The sequence below is a fragment of the Falco cherrug genome, chromosome 6 (assembly GCF_023634085.1).
Source record: "Falco cherrug isolate bFalChe1 chromosome 6, bFalChe1.pri, whole genome shotgun sequence".
In the NCBI taxonomy this organism is placed as follows: Eukaryota; Metazoa; Chordata; class Aves; order Falconiformes; family Falconidae; genus Falco; species Falco cherrug.
In genome coordinates, this window is record NC_073702.1 from 74,582,880 (window position 1) to 74,604,474 (window position 21,595).

The 21,595-nt window shown below is 46.1% G+C and overlaps 1 protein-coding gene across 2 annotated transcripts in view; it reads right to left on the reverse strand.

The window, feature by feature from the left end:
• ASXL2 (ASXL transcriptional regulator 2) overlaps positions 1-21,595 on the reverse strand; it is a 133,462-nt gene that overhangs the window by 63,609 nt on the left and 48,258 nt on the right. Inside the window, exons 3-4 of one of the 2 annotated variants that reach the window (XM_055713998.1) lie at positions 16,717-16,825; positions 8,806-8,956 (exon numbers count right to left, since the gene is read on the reverse strand). In XM_055713998.1, coding sequence (XP_055569973.1) covers positions 8,806-8,956; positions 16,717-16,825 — 260 coding nt within the window. Of the gene's footprint in view, positions 1-8,805; positions 8,957-9,593; positions 9,753-16,716; positions 16,826-21,595 lie in introns of those variants that run through there. The other variant, XM_055714000.1, reaches the window with a different exon arrangement.

Below are 21,595 nucleotides of genomic sequence, written 5' to 3' on the forward strand. Positions count from 1 at the left end.
GGTGTCCCAGTAACAGCAAACTGAGAGCTATCATAGCAAAATGAAGCAATGAGACCTAGAACTAGCAAACCCCTATTTGCTGTACATTTATGCCCTGGCACTGATGGACTGGAATGTCTGTAAACAGGTAAGCTTCAGAAGAAGTTCCTCCTGCAGCTGGGGCAGCTGCATCACGCCCCTGCGTGTTCTCATACATCTCATGCTACAGCCTTCTGCTCCGCTGGAGCAGGTACAGTGCCTCTTCTCCCTTCCCAGCCACTGACTGTTGTGAAAAGCAGGGACATAATGATCTTTGTTACCTCTCCAACTACTCCTTTAAGTGCAGATGAAATCAGTTTTAAAGGCTACAATTTAAGAACAGACTGACATCTAGAGCACAAGCCTTATTTCCAGCCCCCCAACCCCCTCCCAGATCATAGGTGCACCCAACTCTGGACACGTGATTTGACAGCTTGGTGGAAGTATGTGGGTTTCTGTAGCTAGTGACAGAAGATGATACAATCAGCCTCACGTTCAGCCACATTTAATTTCCTAGAATAAATGAGCAGGTTCCCATTTGCTGCTTGACCAGGGATGGCTTTTACAGAGAATCAGTAACAAAGTGCCCTCCCACACTTCAGGTGCCTTCATAGCTCCTCCACTGCATGCCACAGCTGCACCAAGTATTAAACAAGCTTCCCAAGAAAGGAGGAATCAATCTAGATATTAACTTAAACCCGTTGCCATTAAGCATCCTCCAGGAACGGACTGTTTCCCTACAGCAGCCTCCCAGCACCAAGCTCCGCTACGAAAGCCTCCAACTTTACCATTAACACGGGAGCCTGGACTCTGCCCATACCCCCCTGCTTCCACAGTCATATCCTGGAAGGGAAAACAGCATCATAAATTTTGAGGTTTTTTGGAAGGTCAGTGTATCTCTTCTTTCTTTTAAGGACTTTTCTTGCAAAGAAGTATTTTTTATGTTCTTCACTATGTGTTTTTGAAATCCCTCGTGAAATACATGGACTGACACAGACCTGTAACATCCAACAAGTGTCTCATAGCAAGTGGTCAGGATACCATTCATTCAAAATGATCATCAGACATCTGACAGCATTTATTTATACAAGTGCACCAAATATGCCTAATTCTTTCAGGTTTTGTGCTTTCATTTTAAATCTCTGAAGAAAACCTATGTTGCAGGAAAAAATATAAACATGGGATTAGAATCATAGAATTTTTTGGGTGGGAAGGGACCTTAAAGACCATCCAGTTCCAACCTCCTGCCACAGGCAGGGCCCCCTCCCCCCAGCCCAGGCTGCCCCCAGCCCCGTCCAGCCTGGCCTTGAGCCCTGCCAGGGATGAGGCACCCACAGCTGCTCTGGGCAGCCTGGGCCAGCGCCTCGCCATCCTCACAGGGAAGAATTTCTTTGATTAATCTTGATAAAGATTGAGCAGAAGATTTTGCTATTCCTTCTTCTGGAGCATCATTGCTTTTGGAAAGGTACCTGTCAGACATACTTCTAAGTACTGGCCCTTAATGGGCATGTGAGTGGCAGCAAGCCTACACTATTTAGCTTTAAAACCCCCAACCAAAACAACTGCTATCTCCATGGATACCAAAAAGATACACCCATCGCTCATCGACAAGCAGCACTGCAGGAGTCCCCAGGGATCTCTGACAAGCTTGGGAGCCTCTCTGCAAACGGGGTGGCCCCAGTGACCTGGGGACAGTCAGAGCGGCACAGCACCGCTGCTCACCAGCCTTGCCGCTGCAGCCGACAGAGGAAGATGAGAAAGAGGAAAGGGAAAATAACAGACAAAGGAAATACGTGCTGCAAAACAAAAACTCAAGAAGTGACTAGCACAGCAAAAAGCCCTTGGGGAAAGCCCCCGGTGCGGTTGCTCCCTTCCTGCAGCGAATCGCTGACACAGCAGCATCAACAGGGCAAAGGTGCCGGTGGGGGTGTCACTGCCCCCACACAGAGAGGTAACATACGGCCACGCCACACAAGTCCATTTTCTTATTTTGCCATAAGAGGCTAGATTGTGTTTTAGATGAGAGCAGCTCATTTAGCCAGGATCTATGCAAACAAGCGCATGTACATACTTCTATCCTCCCCAACGGAAAGAAAAATCTCAGTATCCAGGCACACCTGAAGGTCATCCCAATCCACAAGCACAGATTTCAGTAGGACAGCCTATCATCACTGTCCTACAACGCTCCGTAACAGGAAAAGGCTGCTCACACACACCCCCCATAATATATTAGTACAAGGTACTTACAAGTTAAATGTCACTCAATTGTTTTAAAAAACACCCCATATCACAACCTTTTAAAGAGCAAAATACCAGGTAACTTCCTTATGCCATTGAATGTTCTTTTGTGTAATACAGGCCAGAAATTTTTATTCTTGCACAAAGCTTCTGATTTCTAGCTAAACTAAAGTAGTTTGGGGATTTTGGGTTTGCTTTTTTAAGTACAAGACATTCATATGTACAAGGAAAATCCTTCAAAACATCATATACAGTGTCAAAGCAATACTCAACTTCATAAAAAGGAAAACGACACTGAGACATAGCAACAAGTTAAAAAGAAATTTAAAAGAACATCTGAGAGGGTAAAATGCCCACCACTGGCAAAGACATTTAAATAAACCGTAACAGATTCCTAGAGAAAGAGCTTGTCATGTATCAAATATGACTCAAGATTTAAAAATAAACTTGCCTGTTTAGGAACAGAGTAAAGGAGTCAACTTGAAGTCTTGCAGAGCTTTACATCCTACAGGTTAACAACTGATTAAATTTAACATGAGATAGAACCAACTAGGTTTCCCTATGGCAGGGGGTACCAGCGGGGTGTCCAAGGCAGCGTGCTACCACCCACGCCATCCAACATGCGTGATATGCAACGAGTCACAGCCGGCAGGCCTAAGAAGTTATTCTGCATAACAAAAGATTAAACCATATCGCAAAGAACTGCCAAAGGACCTCACAATACCTCACGAAGGGATAGAACTCAGTGAAGATAAAAGGCTATGTAAGAACCAAAGGGAAAAAAACCTCCGAAACAGCTATTGCTGCTCAGGAAAAGGATGCCAAAGTTAGCACAGATGAAAACAGCAACTAGATGCTCATCAGCAGTCAAAAAAGCAAAGACTTATAAAATACTATGGAAAGGAATAAGGAAAAAAAAAAAGTTGTTAGAAAATAAAAGACAGAACAGACGTCATCCTGTGCATTCACAAAACACGTGTTTTGAAGCATACAGGCATTTCCACCCACTGATCTCAAAAAAAGATACAGTATAACTGAAAAAGATTCAGAAAATGAAATAAGGGTAACAACGATCATCTGCTAGTCCCGGCTCTGTCATCCCAAAGCCTTGCGCTAATTCTCCTGCAGCTCTCTTCACAGGTCCTGCTAAATCGCCTCATTTCCCAGTGCTGTAGGAGCTGCTGCGCCCGAGCGCTGGGCACTGCTAGCAGGTGCACAAAGGCTGTACTGCTCTGGAACAAGTCTCCATAAATTGTTTTCTTTAAAAAGAGCATCCCTATTTTCAACATAGTCACGACTGCACCTTTTAAAAGCAATTCACGTGGCTTAATTAAGAGAAATGTCACAGCTAGATATGAAGTTGGGTTTGCTCTTAAGAAGTGAGGCACATCCTGCTCCACTCCCTACTGACCAAAATGTTTTATTGTCACCTTCTAGATAGTCTTGGTAGTTCCCAAGGGGGGGGGGGGGCGGCAAAAAAAAAAAAAGTAATGCTGAGAAGAAAAGCAACATGGTATATAGTACTATGCAAACAAACATGCCCTACTGCCCAACATATTTTTCTTGTTGAGGATGGCCTCTGCTGCTTAGCATTTAAAAGAAAGCACTGTCTTTTAATATAGAAAAGGGAGGAAAACTGACTGCAAAGAAAAGAGGTTTCATGTCAGCTCTAATAACATCAGCATTCAAATAAAGCCTGTATTCTCTCCCTCTCAGCTGACTTAGCTCGTTACTTGCAAGAAAAGTAGCAAAATGCTTAGTGCATCACTCAAGCTACACAGAGGAGGGATAAGTCATCACATGCCCCTTGCTCTGCACGTTCCAAAGGGTGCAAACACGGCGTCTTGTCTTGGAGAAGGCAGCGTGGAGCACAAACACGCAGTTACAGTCACACCGAGCAGAGCAGACAGCTATCTCTCCAGCCTCCCTGAAATTTCAACGCTGTGCTTTAGAGGAATGCGCTACATCCGTACATTTGTTAAGAAAAGCTTAAATTTTACCAGGGAATTCTGTCAGTGCGAAACACCTCATGGTTGATTTATATTCTGAAGCATGAAATTCATGTTGTCATCTTTGGCAACTGGCCTCTGAGACCTAAATATATCCAGAAACATCACTTTACCTTCTCAGTACGACACGGAGAAGTGTATTTTAACCATCCATTTCTTGATGCTATTGTGAGCCAAGACAGATGAAGGTGGAGGCAGAGCTGTGCTGTGGCAGACAACCTCAGTCGAAGCGAGGGTAATGTCCTTCTGGCCACTGGCAACTCCGCCGCAGCACTGAGCACAGCCACTTGGTTTATTTGTTAAAAGACACATTCTGACTTTCAGCAGGCACAAACCACCCGACAACGTGCTCTGACATGGAACATACCCCTGCTTTTGCCCCACCCCCAGTATAAAGGTACATTTCACTTTGGGAGGATTCTCTCCTGCTCATAAATGACATTCCAGTGTGTCAACCTGCACACAACCCATGGCTGTGTGGCTCCCAAAGATGACTTATTTCTCTTTATCCCTCACCCTGACAGCTGAAACGCGGTGCTCTGGCAGGCAGCGAGATGAGCAGTCCTACCCCCAACGCCTGTGAACAACCAGGCTGCTAAAAACCTGCCTCATAACTCACAACCAGCTCATCTCTGCCAGCAGCAGCAGCAAAGGTGAAAGCTATAGGTGACAGGAGAGCTTAGTGTCTGGGAGGGGAAAACAACAAGGTACTGTATGTACCCCAGCATCTGGCTGTCTCATAAAGATCCACCACAGCTACATGCTCCTGTGTGACTGGAAGAACCAGGTGCACAGCCCCAGGGAGATTCGCCTATAGATTCAGTATAAGGCCAGCCAGCTTGCGGGATATAAGCTGAGTGGTAAATACATGCTTTGGTTGTCACTCCTGCTGTACCCTGCCAGTACAGGTGAAACCCAGGCAGCTGAAGGCCCTCCTGAACCCCTCTTAGTCCAGAAGCAGCTCCAAAACTTTATTGCACGGAAAAGCCATCCCTGCTTTAGCAAACAAGCGTGTTGGTTTTTTACAAGTTTCTTAAAGGGAAGCTTAAGGAGAAAGCCATTTCCCCGCACAGACTGGTAACACTGTGGTGTGACATTAAGCGGTACATTCATTAATTATTAAGAGTTGCTCACACAAAAGAACACAATCCCCGAGGGAGGGCATCTGAACAGAAGGAAAACACTCAGTAACACTACTGACCAGAATTGCCTCTCAAATTTACCAGTCATTTATAATTTACTAATCACTGGAAGTTCATGACTTTCAGTGCATTAAAACCTATGAAACAATGACCTTTATGCTAAAGGTCAAAATGCCACTGCTAAGAAAAATCACCAGAACCAGATAACAAGGAGGAGTAAAATTCCTTTTTCGTAGTTACACCAAAACCACCATTTTCAACTTCTCTGCTTTTAATTTTGGGTACCTTTTGCCTCTGTTTCAGGGTAAGATTTCCCTTCCTTATTGCCTGGGCTCCTAAATCACACATCATCCTCCTTTTTCAGCCACTCAGTAACATAGGATATAAAACTTTTATATAGAATGTACACATGTATTTCTACATAAAGATATCTCTAAAAGATACGTAAGTTCCCTTGCAGGTTTTTATATAATATCGTAACATTGGAGGTGTAGGCAAAGTAGCTAAAAAAACCACTTTACTGATCAAATACTTTGAGAAGACTTGTTAGAAATGAAAATATTTTAGCCAGACTATCTATAGCTTTCCTTTCAATAGATGAATTTGGAAGCAAGTCCTACTTTTAAGGGTTTTTTAACATTTTGAACTTTTATGGTGCTTTCAATGTTTAAAATTCTACATAATGCTTCTACTTTTGTTATTTGCATTGTGACTCCAGGAAGAGCTCCAGGCAGGGTCTGGTCCATGTGAGCCTCATGCACCCGCACAGTAAGAGCACGTTCTCATTCAGTGACTCCCCACTGTGTATAAACCTTCCCACCCCACCGACAGAAGGGTTACAGCAGACCCCACTGGTCATTGCAAGGCTTTAACTGCTTCAGAAAACCTCTCACGTGCTTCCACACAGGTGTTCTATTGCGCTGGAAATAAGTTTTAAATAATGTTTCCTTTAAGCCAAGAAATTCTGTGCATGACTGAAGAGAAAAAGGAAAAGGAAGAGATCGGATTGAAGGGTAAAGTTACAGCACAGGCAGCTGCACCAGCAGCTCTCCAGGAATGCCCAGAGCAGCCTGCTGTGTCTGCCTAAGGCAAGGACTGCATGCTTCCTCACAAGGCCGTGAGTCACAAAGCACACTTACTTTTAACAGAGAGAATAACACCACTATAGTGAATAGACTCTCTCCAACTCAGAGAACAATGTTATGTCGCACCTTCACATTTTATTATGGCGTTTTTTTCAGCTCATAGCAGACAAGTAGATATCTGAGCAGGGTTTTGAAGGAAGCAAGAATTCAGTCAACACTGGTCAAATGAACATCCCGGCTTGTCCTGGTTCAGCTGGGATGGAGTTGACTTTCTTCTTAGGAGCTAGTACGGTGCTGGGTTTTGGCTCTGATGTGAGGACAACGTTGATAACGCACTGATGGTTCTAGTTGCTGCTGGGTGATGTTTATACTAAATCAAGGACTTTTCAGTTCCTTGGGCCCTGCCAGCCAGAGGGCTGGAGAGGCAGGAGAAATTGGGAGGGGACACTGGCAGGACAGGTGGCCTGAACCAGCCAACAAGGTATTCCATACCATGGGACAGCATGCCGGGTATGGATACCTGGGGTGTTGGCTGGGACCCAGGATCATTGCTCGGGGACTGGCTGGGCATCGGTCAGCGAGTGGTGAGCAGCTGCATTGCACATCACTTGTTTTCCTTTCTTCCCTTCAGATTTTATTCTTTCCCCCACCTTTCCATTACAACTAATAATATTATTGTTCTTTCATTTTTATTCTGTTTTAATTATTAAATTATTCTTACGTCAACCCTCAAGTTTTACATTCCTTTCTGGTTCTCCTCCCCACCCCTCTGGGTAGGGAGGAGTGAGCAAGCGGCAGTGTGGTGCTGGGTTATCTGCAGGGTTAAACCACGACAGTACTGAAACTAGAGCTGCGGCAAGACAGGAACTTCAGTGTATTACTAATGCAGGATGTAAATATTGTAATGCACTGGCTGAAAGGTGCCAATTTCCACTGTTCCTGAAACACTCAAGACAGCACAAGGGAGCTGATTCTCTCTCTCTCTGCTCCACTCTGGTGAGTCACCACCCCCCCTGTGGTACCACATCCAGCTCTGGGGTCCCCAGCACAGGAGAGACACCGAGCTGCTGGAGCGGGGCCAGAGGAGGCCAGGCAGATGCTCAGGGGCTGGAGCAGCTCTGCTGTGGGGACAGGCTGGGAGAGCTGGGGTGGCTCAGCCTGGGGAGAAGAAGGCTGCGGGGAGACCTTAGAGCACCTGCCAGTGCCTAAAGGGGCCGGCAAGAAAGCTGGGGAGGGGCTTTGGGCAAGGGCAGGTGGCGATGGCACACGGGGGAATGGCTTTACCTGAGAGAGGGGAGATGGAGATGAGAGATGAGGCAGAAATTCTTCCCTGTGAGGGCGGCGAGGCGCTCGCCCAGGCTGCCCAGAGCAGCTGTGGGTGCCCCATCCCTGGCAGGGCTCAAGGCCAGGCTGGACGGGGCTGGGGGCAGCCTGGGCTGGAGGGAGGGGCACCTGCCTGTGGCGGGGGGGTGGGAACTGGATGGTCTTTAAGGTCCCTTCCCACCCAACCCATTTTATAATTCTACAACATGGCAGTATCTGACAAGATTTTTTTTTGCCTCCTCAGGGAAGCAAAGACATCAATCCAGATCCAAAACAAGAGAGTGAAATCCATTATCTCCTCTGCTTGGTACTCCTGGACTAGTTCTGTAGAAAATCCAGAATCTAGGTATTGTAGAAATATCGCTGAACCATCCAACTTCAGCAACCACTCAGACAGCAGCAAAACAAAACCCAGCACTTTACTGTATCAACTAAGGTTGTAAATGATTTAATATCCAACACTACTGAATACCTAAATATTGGCTTGTTTATGAAGGAAAGGAGTCCAAAAGAAGACAGTAGTAAAGAGCACTGTGGCTCAAGACCAAGCCCTATGTGACCCATCAAGTTCACATAACAGGCTTTAACCTCTGAGATTCTGTGCTCATTCCTAGTCAGTGCTGCATTCAGAAGTATCAAAAGAGGCCAGAAGTAAAATGTGAACTCTTCTTGGGAAAGCAGGTAGATGGCAGGGAAAACCTGGAAGAAACAGATTCGCTGTTCCTGGGTGTGAAGCGCAACGTGCTGGTGGCCTGTGACTTGTGTCAAGGTTTTAAACACAGAGTTACAGATACCTTTCTCCCCTTCAGTGCCCACAACAGTAAATCAACGCTTGCGTCAGTCCAGGATCACCAATGGTAATGACAGATTTTAGGCTGTTAACTGGAACAGCCTGTCTTTATAAGGCAACAGATGTGATCGATAAAAGCCTCCAAGTCCTTCACAGACACAGACCATGTTAAAATCATCACTCCTGTAGGGGAAAATTACCTTTCCTTTTCCATCTGCTTTTCTTCCCATCTTTGTTACTGCACCCATCGCTGCTGCTGCTGCTGTTCTCTGAGCTCTGAGAGTCTGACTGGGCATCGCTGCTCTCCTCCGAGCCATCAGAGAGCTCCTTCAACCCATCTGGAACATCCTTCTGCAAATGGAAGAAACAGATATAGTCACCCACTCCACAAAAAACTCTCCCAGTTCACAAAGTTCTTAAAAGTAGCAGTTTTCTTTATTTACCAAGCACTGATTATGGATTTTTTTTTATGCTTCAGAGCAATGTCAGAACTGTTTAGCCACCAGCCTCAATCACATGCTGTCTTCTGTGAGCCCGTGTAAAATATTTAGTACAACACCAGCTGGCACATCTTTTACGCCACCCTCATCATCACTTTGCAGGTATGCTCTTCCTTAACTTCTCCATCCCTAATCACTAACTGCAACACACTCCCACTGCACAAAAAATTCCAGCCAGTGTTTGAGCTTCATGACAAAACGGTCTGACTGCTCACAGTGCCCCACACTCCCAGGTAATGTTGGTTTTCCAACCATGCCCACAGCAGCCCCTGGGCCTGCTGCCACGGGTCCTTGCAAAAACAGCCCTGGCAGGTGTTTCTGTGGGGTGAAACGTCTGCGCAGCCAAAGGCTGCGGCGGTGGGTCCCCGCGTCCCCGTGTACCTGCTAGGAAGGGCCAGCCGCCAGCCTGCGGCCGCCTGCGCCCTGTCGGCACCTAAGGCCACACTGCCCTCTAGTGGTGATCCTGCTGGATTCAGCTTTTAACCTACGTGATGAAAGTTAGTGCTAATCAGCGACAACAGCATCCATGTCCAGCGCTGCACAACCACCCACACCAGTTCTGGACACCCGCAGAGCCTGGAGGGGCCGGCCAGCGGCCGGAGGCACCAGCCCATCGCCACGTCACGCCAGCCTGCCTCATCCCTGCCCCACTGCTTCCGTCCCATCACCTCGGCCGATCTGAAATGATATGATTGTCCTTAATTCCTTGTTAGTAACTTAACTGAAACTTTAAACGTTTACTGTGCCGGGCAAACAGGACAGCGGTTGTAACAGCTGGATAAATAGGTCTGTCTGCATCAGACAGGAAAAAATCCTTCTGTTAATACCAACTGGAAAAAGTAAATCAAAACGCCTCTACCTTTAACTGGAGACAATTGATCCCTTGTCCTTTCTCTGAAAGCACAGCTATGAGTAATTTCCACATGTAAGGCCAAAAAGTACTTAGGATGACACTAGTGTTATTAATGTAATTCTAGATTTCTTCCATCAACAAGGCGAACTAATAGGTTCAGATATTCAATAGGATTTTCATCCTGCACTTCAGAAAGAAAGTTTTTTTAACTGTACATTAGAAGTTACGTGTAAACCACAGTGGAAGAGAAGGTATCACAAAAAAAAACCCCACAAACTTTTTATCAAGTGTCACCAAAGTTGACAAAGATTAAGGCGTGTATTCCTAATGTTGACACTCCCTTCATTAAACCTCCTTTATAGCTTAACCTTTGGATAGTCATCTGAGACGCAGTAATTACATGTTTTATCTATTTCAGTTTTTCCAAGATGTCTCTTTCAAAGTCTTCTGCTGAGAGGAGACGAAGCCTTCACCTCCTGCCAGGTATGGGGGAACACTCAGGCAGCTGGGAAACCTGCTATTTCATGGCATTTCTGGTTGGAGCGGGTAAAGACAAGGGAGCCCGACTCTTCTCCATGGTGCCCAAAGAAAGGGCGGGAGGCCACAGGCACAAACTGAAACACTAAATTCCATTTCCACACAAGGAAAAACTTCTTCACTGCAAGAACGATGAAATGCTTGAACAGGTTCCCAAGAAAGGCTGAAGGTCTCCATCCTTGTAGAAATTCAAAACCCATCTGGACACGGTCCTGAGCAACCTGCTCTAGCTGACCCAGCGTTAAACAGCCAGGATGGACCAGACCATTTCTAGAGGTCCCTTCCCACCACCACCCTGTGATTCCAACCTCCCCTTGCTTCTACAGAAAGCAGCCCCATTAGCTCGCAAAGCACACACACTGTCAGTGGCTCTCCTTTCAGCTGCACCTCTTCTTACCAGTGAAAAGTTTTCACCAGAATATCTTCTGATGTGGTGTCCAAGCCCACGATGTGGATTCTGCAAGCTCTTGAAATTTCTATGCCAGACATCAGTACAAAGATCTTCAGGAACCCAAGCTCCTCTACTCACCTGCAGCTCACTCTTCTGCAAGTTCTGCTTTTGAAGCAGAAGTGAGCTCTCAACTGCAGAACCGTCTTCTCTGCATTATACTTACTCTTTCCATAAATGAACTTACTCATTTTAGCGAGCCACACTGAATAAAATCTGGTCCTATAAATGCATCTGGTAAGGCAGTGTGCACTGGGTTCAGTATCTAACTGAACTAGTCAGACTTCTCCAAATACCAGGTTAAAAATATTCCTCCAGACTGGAATCTTCCAAGGCTGCAGGTGAACAGCAAGTTTACCGCACAGCATGGAGAAATTCAAAAGGTAAATGAACAAAGGCAGAACTACAACACGACCATGCAAATAGGGCAGATGCTATTTTGTATGCAATATTAGCAATTAATTTTGACGAACAGATCTGAAGATGGCAGGCAGAAACACACTTTGAAATTATCACGTGTAAAAGTACAGTTGGAGTGACAGGTCTAAAAGAAAATCAACGAACTGAGGTACTGGACTTCCAAACAACGTGCCCTGCAGCAACCTGGCACGGCTGGTGGCCACTAGGATAAAGGCAAACCTCAGCCCAAGCAGGGCCTGGGTGGTTGCTGCCGTGCCACGGGACAGGGAGCTCACAGGCTGCCCTGAGAGCAAATGTGGCTGGAGGAGGAGGACAGGGAGTACCTGCAGCCACTTGGTCCCTCCTCAGGCAAAGACACTCCCAGCATTCCCACCTCAATGGCAGTGATGCAGACGAATCCAAGAAAGAAACAAAGGATCCAGAAATTAAAGAAGTCTAAGATAAATATACACAGTATGAGTTCCTCACAAAATCATTTTGTTTAGATATTTCTATTACTTTTTACCTCTTTGATCTTTTCTTTCTCAGCCTCCTGCCAAAATTACTTCAGTTTCTCAGCATCAGCACATGAACTGCCAGTCTAAACCCTACAAGTGTTTGTGGAAGGCGAGCGCATTGGCCTCACCAATAAGCCAGGCACCAGCCTTTTCAATGCAGTGTGGAGGAAGCAATAAAGAAAAACAGAGACACACAGCAGATAAAAGCAAGAGGTGTCAGAGACAACACCAAAGACCAAGAGGCTCCAGTCACTAACCAATGGGCCACCAGGACCCTCCACCACCACAGCTCTGGAGAGGGCACACATGAACTTTATAAGTAATACAATGGGGAAAGGGCAGAAAATAAGGATTTGGGATATGGGCAAGGGAGAGCTGTGAGACAATGCAAAGTTTATAAAGGAAGTTGAGGGGAAGGCGGGTGGAGGAGGACCCAAGTGGGAGAATGGACAGAAAGGGGTACGGAAAGGGGCCAGTGGCATGTAGCCAGCAGCAGGTCAAGACACACGTCTGACTGAGCCCTGCCCTGGTCACCACCATCTGTCCTACCCTGTCCCACTCATATCCCACCTCTCCTCTTGCCTGCTGTGCTCATTTGCCCTGGTCTGGATTTGCCGAGAATGATGGTTTTGCATGGCTGCCCATTTTCCCCCTCTCTGGGAATATGTCACTGTCCGTTACACGCTAAATACCTTCAATCTTTTCATTAAGACCACTTTGCCATGCACTCTACTAGAAATCTCTGCTTCAGGCACACAACTTCACCTTCTGTTTAACAAAATGACGTTCAGTTTCCCCGTTTATCTGCTAACCCTCAATATATCAGATGTTCTCTTAAAATGTGAATCCTTCCAGGCACAGCTCAGCCTTGGCACATGCCTATACAGACCACCTGAAGCAAAGCCAGACCCCCAAAGCTCACCGAGCACACACAGCCTTCGCAAACCATGAAAAATACCAACTACAAGAAACTCAAATACCAGAAGTTACCAGAAATTCATCACTTTTGCAGCACCTGTTTAAAGAACATGGTAATATGTTTTATTCTGTAGCATTTAGGGGTACTTGGAGTTAGTTTTCCCCAGGGGACCATGCAGGCTGCTCAGGCTGTATGAGAAGCATCCAACACATCCTCACCAGGGCAAATGCAGCTCACCTCAAGATACAGAGCTGCCCCAGCAGAGCACCACTGGCTGATTTGGGGTGTTACATGTCCCTTCAGCAGCAGACCAAGTCCATAGCTAGCACCTAAGAATTTATACATAGATAAAATATTATTCATTGCTTCTCTCTCCCCATGCAAAGCCTGGCTATTACCTGTAAACCATCGAAACACTCCTTTTGGGACTCAGTTTGCTGTTTGTATCATCACTGTCAAGCATGAGTGCATCCAAAGTTGCATGCCATGCCCCCTACATCCACCCTGCTCGCTGCTGCCAAAAATACACTGCACCTAGCAAGAGAGAATCCTCTTCATCAGCTCAGAACCCGACCTCAGCAGTCCTTAAACCTCTACTGCTCAGCTGACAAAAGAGGCACATTTCTGGAGAACTATGAACTGTGCCTTGTGTGCTCTGCTCTGGGGATGGACCTGTGCACCACGGAACAGACTCATCACTGAGGCACGGAGTGCTTGATGCACTGCAGATCACTTCTGACTACTTGTAACTTGACAAGGTTTGGGAAAAATAATTAGGTACCTGGAAATGGACAAAAAAGAGGAATAAAAATCATGTCAATAAAAATTAATGGAAATTTTAGTTCAATTGCTAGCTGCTGTTAGGAATTCTCCTCTGGAGCATCTCTTAGCCACCAGCACTTAAGCAAACACCTCCAGAAACACCTAATCCTTCAAACATTACTTCACAGAACTGATATACTCCTTGGTTACAGTTCTCTAATCTGTTTTACATTACCTTTATCAAGTCTAAGAAAAAAAAAAAGAATTACAGGAAGACTCAGTTCAGTGATACCATAATCGAGTTCAGTGTGCAGGCAAACAGGCAAGTGCAACCGTGCTTTGTTCACCAAGTATTTTACCATAAGCCTTCTCTTTTAGAAGTGTCATGTACTGGACACCTGGCTCTCCTTCACACCACTGCAGTGTAACACTGCATGTGAGGTCCTGCCCCTGGGGAGGAACAGCCCCACACACCAGCACAGGCTGGGGCTGACCTGCTGGGGAGCAGCTCTGCGGAGAAGGACCTGGCAGTGCTGGTGGGCAGCAAGTTGCCCATGGGCCAGCAGACTGCCCTCATGGCCAAGGGGCCAGTGGGATCCTGGGGTGCATTGGGAGGAACGTGGCCAGCAGGTCGAGGGAGGTGGTCCTCCCGCTCTGCTCTGCCCTGGTGGGGCCCATCTGGAGCTCTGGGTCCAGTGCTGGGCTCCCCAGTTCCAGGGAGACTGGGAGCTGCTGGAGAGGGGCCAGCAGAGGTGACCAAGCTGATGAGGGGCTGGAGCATCTCCCTGGTGAGGAAAGGCTGCGGGAGCTGGGGCTGTTCAGCCTGGGCAGGAGAAGGCTGAGAGGGGACCTGAGCGATGCACACAGGTACCTTAAGGGCCAGTGTCAGGGGGCCGGGGCCGGGCTCTTGTCAGCAGTGCCCAGCGACAGGACAAGGGGCAACGGGCACAAACTGCAGCACAGGGAGCTCTGTGGGGAGGGCAGGAAAAACTTCTTTCCCTTGAGGGTGCCGGAGCACGGGGACAGGCTGCCCAGAGAGGCTGTGCAGCCTCCTTCTCTGGGGACGTCCAGAGCCCGCCTGGCTGCGGCCCTGCGCAGCTGCTGTAGGAGAGCCTGCTTGAGCAGGGGGTGGGCTGGGTGGTCCCAGGGGTCCCTGCCCAGCCCCACCACCCTGTGGTGCTGTGAACTATCAGCCCTGTTCTTCAAAGTTTTCTAACTGCTGCCTAAGCCATCATGTTTTGTTACTCATAGATACTCCAAAGGATTTCCCACTCACTGCACCATCACCATTTCCAGGCTCCTGCTGGCAACTGTACTGGGACTAAACATGGCAAAGGCGACCTGGGCCCCACACAGCAATACTGAGTTTCTCGACACTCCTTGGAAGTTACCACCTCCAGACTACACAGTCCCAAGGAAGGCAAGATGACAAGAAACCCACAGCATCTTTAGATACACAGGACACAATATGCCTTTGGAATAGCTCAGCAGCTCGTCCAGACTACCAATACAAATCATTACATTTCACCAACTTACTCCTATCCCACACTAAATAACATTGAGTTTTGCTGAGGCTTAACATTAAGAAAGGTGATCAGTTTTAACTGGCAGATCTCATGAGGAAAAACTGAACTACAACAGCCACTAAGTCTGTTTTGTTGCTCAAAACACACGCTTAAACTTGACTTTGCTCAGATTTAACCTCTAGGCTTTGAGTCTGCCTATGATCTACCCCTGTAACAACGTGTTTGCAATCTTTCAAGAGACATTCTTTTTACATCTTGAATTATTTTCTTCTTCTCTGAAAATTCTCAGCACAACTTTGTCACATCATGACACAGACTGAACAATTACTCATTTGTCTACTACCAGATTAAATCTTTCCCCAAGTCATAATGTTCTGAAAAAAAACAGTTTTCCTAATCTGCATTCTTTATTCCTAAAAAGTAAAACTTTACACTTTTCTGTAGTGAAACAAATTGTGCAAGACTCAGTCCAGTTTATCAGCAAACAGATAACCACCTTCCCTTCATAGAGTCATAGAAATATTTTGGTTGGAAAAGACCTTTAAGGTCATCAAGTCCAACTGTAATGGTTGGTTGTATCTCTGATAGTCCTCACATCTTATATGTGTTATCAAAATGGTGTTTTACATACTTCCACTTAGATGCACTGAAATCATGTCACTCTCTGCTTGGCACAACAGTGCTCAGAGGAAGAAGTTTGTTGGATGTCTTGCAATGGCCTTTTTCGAAGCTCTGAAGACCTTTTACTCTGATGGCATGTCAGCACCAATGTATGGCTCCTGAAGGCAGCCCTCTGTTGTCACCTCATACATAAATACTCTAGGAATGATGTGCTTTTCCAGTTTACAGGGCAGGGGGAGGAGAACAGGATTCAAGCCAGCTAAATTTTTGAAGATTACAATGAGGACGCTCATTCCACAGCAATTCTTAGTTGATTCCATTGGTAATCTAACTAGCACTTGTAAAGCACGGATTCTCATACATTTTGGCTATTTTAGGATGAGATGAATCTCATCTCAGATATTATTATTTCCCTCTATTGAGCATGGAGTGAGACAAGGAAAGCTGTTCTAGTGGAGACACCTACACTGAACAGGTCTATGTGTAGAGTAGAATCCTATCTTATGGCACAGTCTTTAGAGTCAAATTTAGAGCAAATCAAGAACAGTGTGGGCAGGCTTCTTTCTAGTAGTTTAACTGGGGTAGAAGGTTTCAAATAAAGATTATTTTTAGAGATGCCAATTGGGCAAATCAAGGAATCCACATTTTCCTATAAATGCTCTCTGCCTACTATTAATAGATTGAGGAGAAGGTAATTTCTCATTTCTAGATAAAAGTTGAGACTGGTGAAGATAAGTTATTTTTTTAGGGCTAAAATTTCATTAAAATTTTAATTACTTTTTCATTTCTGGGATAGTAATTAGTATCAGCAAACTACACCACTGTGAATCAAAACTAGCACCTTCAGTTGTACTTTCAGCACTAGCAAGCACAAAGACTTAGTGTTAGCATTTGGAGGGAAAGCTTATGCTATAATTCATGCCAATGAGGAATCCCCCCCTCTTCAGGATTATCCTAATCCACTGTATGTTTTAATGGATAAAAGTCACCTGAGCATTCAAACAAGATTCCCCAGCCGAGCCACTTACCTTCAGAGTATATACTCCCATGCGTCCCGGGACCTTATAGAAAATGCCCTCTTCCCCTCGGGAGTTTGTGTGTAACATAGCATTCAGGCAGGCCAGAGGGGAAGTCCCACTGAAAACAAAAAGACAGGGTTAATGTTTGAATGTTACTTGGTCAGCGTTCATCTTCTGCTGGGAGACAATCATTGCCCCGCACCTGACCATCACACATGCAGAGGCAGAAAGATTCTAGATCCAACTTCTATTCCCAAGGAGAATAGAAGTTGAAGCTGTTACAATAAGCAACAGTGAAACCAGTCCACAGACCCATGCTCCAGTCCCAGAAAAAAAAAAAAAAAACAAAAAAACAACAAAACACCAAAACACACCCACACCAACAAACGAAACAAAAAAGCCCCCATGTCCAGGCTCTCCAGTACTTCTTTGCCAAACATCAAAATAATCACACATTTTTAAAGCTCCAGATAGTCTCAGATGAGCAACATCGAGTCAGAGCATATTTGTTGTAAGCCAATGACTGACTGCAGATATTGAAAGTTGTGTTCTGGGGTTTTTCTCAACAACAAAAAACATAAAAACCCCAACAACAACAAAAAAAACCCTGCCCCAAAGCCCACATTACACTGAAATGAGGGTTGTGGGATAAAGAATGGAAACCAATCATGCAATTATGAGAAGAGCAGAGATCTTGGATCCCAGCCAGGAGAATGGAGATGGAAGATCCATCTTTTCACTGGTGCTGGTGGGGGTTTCTTGTTTGTTTTTTTTAACTCATCCTGTTGTAGACAGAAGCAAAATCAGGTGGACACAGCAAGGCAGGTGACTTTTGTTCCCACCACAGGGTCAGGTGGATCACACCCACTACTAAATATGGTGTCCTTGCTCATAAAGCATATTGATATCAAGCACGACTCCTGCATAAGAAGTTGTCATCTCCCAACACCCTGCCAAAAAGGCTGGAACCAGAACCATCAAATTGACTAAAAACCTAAATTTTGACTGATTCACTGAAATCCCTGTGCAGGAGCTACAGCTGTTTGTCTGTAGTAAATTATACTAAGAACATTCAAACAAGTCGCATCAAAAATTAGTGAATACTCTAAACAATACAAAAGTAGTGAAACCCCTGGGAGGAAAGGGAAATAAAGAAGAGGACGAGCGCAACCCTCCAAAAATTTGTCTTGGTCCAAGCTCTGCCCAAGAGCAGCAGAACAGCTGAGTTACTGATGTCTTGCACAGGCAGAAGCCAACATCCTGCCGTAGGTCTGGTCTCCTCCACACCAGCACATGCCAGCTCACAGGCAGGAGACCCCAGCCAGACACAGCAGCTCACAAACCACAGGAGAAATACCATTACAAGAGGAGGGCTGGTATTTATGTTGCTAGACCCAATTCTGTCTGTGCTGACTGACGTACGCCATGCAGATGGATGGCCAGGCACCAGTCCCCACAGCAGGCACTGTGGCAGGGCACTGTCCTGGTTCCCCCTGCCTGCAGACCACAAACCAAGCGTCCTGCAAGCTGCTGGCTCCTCTGGTTCAGAACCAGGCTTGGAGAAGTGCTCAGGGTTCTGCAGGGGCTCTGCTGCTGTACTGAGGCGCCCCAGGGCTCAGGCAGAAGCCTCAGTGCAGAGACCGCTGGGGGGTTGCAGCCCACAGTCAGAGCAGATGACTTCCTTCAAACCTACATGCAAAGGGTCAGAAAACAGCCTCTATAGCTTTAATGAATACAACAGTGCAGGGGTGCTGCTGCCGTGGGGTTTACCTCTCCAAATCAGTGCCTCAGCACACACTTTTGCATCAACAGATGCTGCCGGTTGCAATTCTCTCCGGTGAGCATCAAAATGGATGTGACACGGCCAAGCAGCCGCCTGTCCAAACCTCACGTTCAGACTGTGCTTATGCATCTCTGCTCTGCAGGATCTTGTGCCTTCTGAGCTTTTGCCAGCAGCATTCATTAATACACACTAGTGAAAATGGTGGTGAGCAGGGAATTTTCTAAACCCCAGCCCAAAGCTCCTCTGATGGGTTAGCAGATGGCTCTGCCTGATGCTCCAGCAAACAGCAGTGGCACTGGAGGAAGCAGCTGAGCCTCAGGCTCGCCAGGGACCACCCAGTCATCCCGTTTTGGTTCCTACACAGCAAAGCTGTTTCATTTGGGTATTCTTACACTGACCCAGTGACTCCGATGGCTAACGGCTTTTGGAGAAGCAGCCAATCGCACTGCAAGAGAGAAATCAATAATGTGAGCACCTCACTTTGATCTCTGCCGAGAACTTGCGCCTGTCTCCAGACACAGCGTGTCTAGGTCGATGTTCCAGCCAGAATCCCTACCGCTGAATATAAGCTTCTCCAAAATACATTCGCACACCGCAGACAACCTCTTGCTTGACTAAGCCCACTGAAACCAGCTCTTGGCTCATCACTCCCTGCCGTTCCCATGGCTCCTCTGTGCACCTTCTCCAGCCGTGAAGCAACTGCTGCAAACATGAACCCCACAGATGGAAGCAACTCTTCTCACACCAGCTTTGTCAAGGCAACGTCATAACATTACAAGGCTGATCCTCTTCTCCAGAAAGCCATAGGGTCTCCCTGGAAGGTACAGTTCAGTGTGATTCCCTGCAGCAAACCCAAATTCTTTCTGAAGGCACTGCTCCCCAGGGTACACCCTTCCCCTCTTCTCATCTTTGCTTCTGGATGCCATTTCTACATGCAAGTACTATGTAAGAACTGCATGCAAATTATTTTATACAGGCCCAGCTGCATCTGGCAGTCTAAACAATATAATTGTCCTTCTCCCATCACTCTTTGTCATCATCCCTCCTATTGCTGCATCTAGAAAATTATCTGAAGTCATTTTAAGCTTTTTTCCAGATCACTAATAGTATGTTGAATATCACTGAAGGCACCAAAGCATCCCCATGTTTGGGAAGCTCTTGGGCAGCAAGAGCAGCTTTGCCACGTCTCTGACCTTTAGCTCACAGAGTACGTTCTTTTTAAAGACTGTATCAGAGCAGAATATCAATGTTAAGCCAAGCATTTTACAAAAGTCTAGGCAGAGCTATGCTTTGGAAGCTCACCAAGGAATGAAGCCTTGGCAAGACTCATCTTTACAAAAGCTATACTCATCTGGCACCTACGCTGCTCCTACTGAATTGATTCTATTGTTTGACAGCTTATCTACGATTTCTGCTTTATTGTTATCTCATATTTACCCACCTCTAGTTACATGCTTTCCTCTACATGCTCTTCTGGAAAGCTGTCACAACTGTAACATTATTCTAGCTTTTCACATAGCTTATCATAAAATTTTTAAAAGTTACAATCAATTGACAAGTCCCACTTAAAAAAAAAAAAGTGTTTGGTTTGGGTATAAGATGCACAGTCTTCACATCCTTTCTGTCTCTTTGAGTGAGTACTCACGAGCACTCGAACTGTTCCTATACAAACCATCTTATTTTCATGACTGTCACTCATTTTAAGCCACCACTCAGGGTGCAGAGTAGCAGTTCATACCACTGAACAGTCCCCCAATTCAGCTGCAAAAGAAAAGAGCAGCTGCTGCTGCAGGGTTATGTGAGCTACCTAACCAGCACCTTCCAACTTCACTGATCCAAATTGTTATTTGATATACAAACTTCCAAACTAACAAAAAACCCCAAAACAAAACCAAAACACCCCACAAAACCCCCTTGTATATATTTATACCAAAAAAGATACTTTAAAATGTGCGGAGATGCTTGCTCCAAAATTTGGATGAAGCCCTAAGCAGCAGGCCTATACCAAACCTGCCTGCATCCCATGGGAAAGCACTCTGGGCATTTGTCTTTGATAAAAGGTGGTGTTGCCCACAGCTCTGGCAGTTTGCTACCAAGTAAACATGCAGTGAAACTGTGGTTATGTTTACTCTCGGGGATGAAACTCATTCTCCTCCGAATGGGAAGATTTTACTTCTTGCTCGTCCTTTGCTGCCCCTTTGCTCAGAATCCCTTAACATTCACTTACTACTTTTTCCAGCTACCCGTGTTTTGCACCCAGCCTACCTTTTATTACTTTAAATGAAATAGCTGCCTAAAAATAGCCTTAGGAACAAGATGTTATTATGACATTTCATTGTTGGTTGGGTTTTTTTTTTAATAATGAAGTTCATCCCCTTTATTTGCCAGGAACGTACACTGGATCATCAGCCACGTCTGGCAGTTCCCACCATTCCACCTCAAAGGCAGTACTTTGAGAAGCAGATGAAGTGAAAACAGAGTTCCTGCCTGCTCCGGATTCACTGCTATCCACTATTTCACTTCAGTCCCTTCCACCCCACCAAATCCGCATTGCTCTGCATGTGGAGCCACAGCCTCCAACACTGATGACCATCACCTTCTATTAAGGTGACTGCTAATGCACCAGCCCTTCTGGAAGTCTCAAAACAGGATTCATCCTGGAGAAATTACGTGGAGCTCAGCAAGACTATGACATGACTAGTTTGCAACTGCTATGCTCCTTCATGTCCCCTTAGGGGAAGCTGCATCCAATCTGTAAGAGCTCAAGCCCTGAACTTGATTGCTAAAGCTTTGGAACTGAAACATCCCCCAGCTTTGTGATCATGGTTATCAGTCACCCTGGGCTCCGAGGTAGAGAGATTTGAGGTGCAGATGCACAAACCTCCTCAGCTTAGAGAGGCAGGCATCACATTACTGCTTCTGAGCACTGCCTCACTGCAGGCTCCTGTTCTACCAGCTCCCTACAGCCAACAGGCTTGACAGCTCACTGCAGCATGGATGGGCAGCATAGGCACAGTTGTGGCAAGACGGGAGAGAAGAAAGGTGTATCATTCATCATCATCAAAGCTCTCCCAAGGAAACCTGAACAAACATTACCCCTTCTAC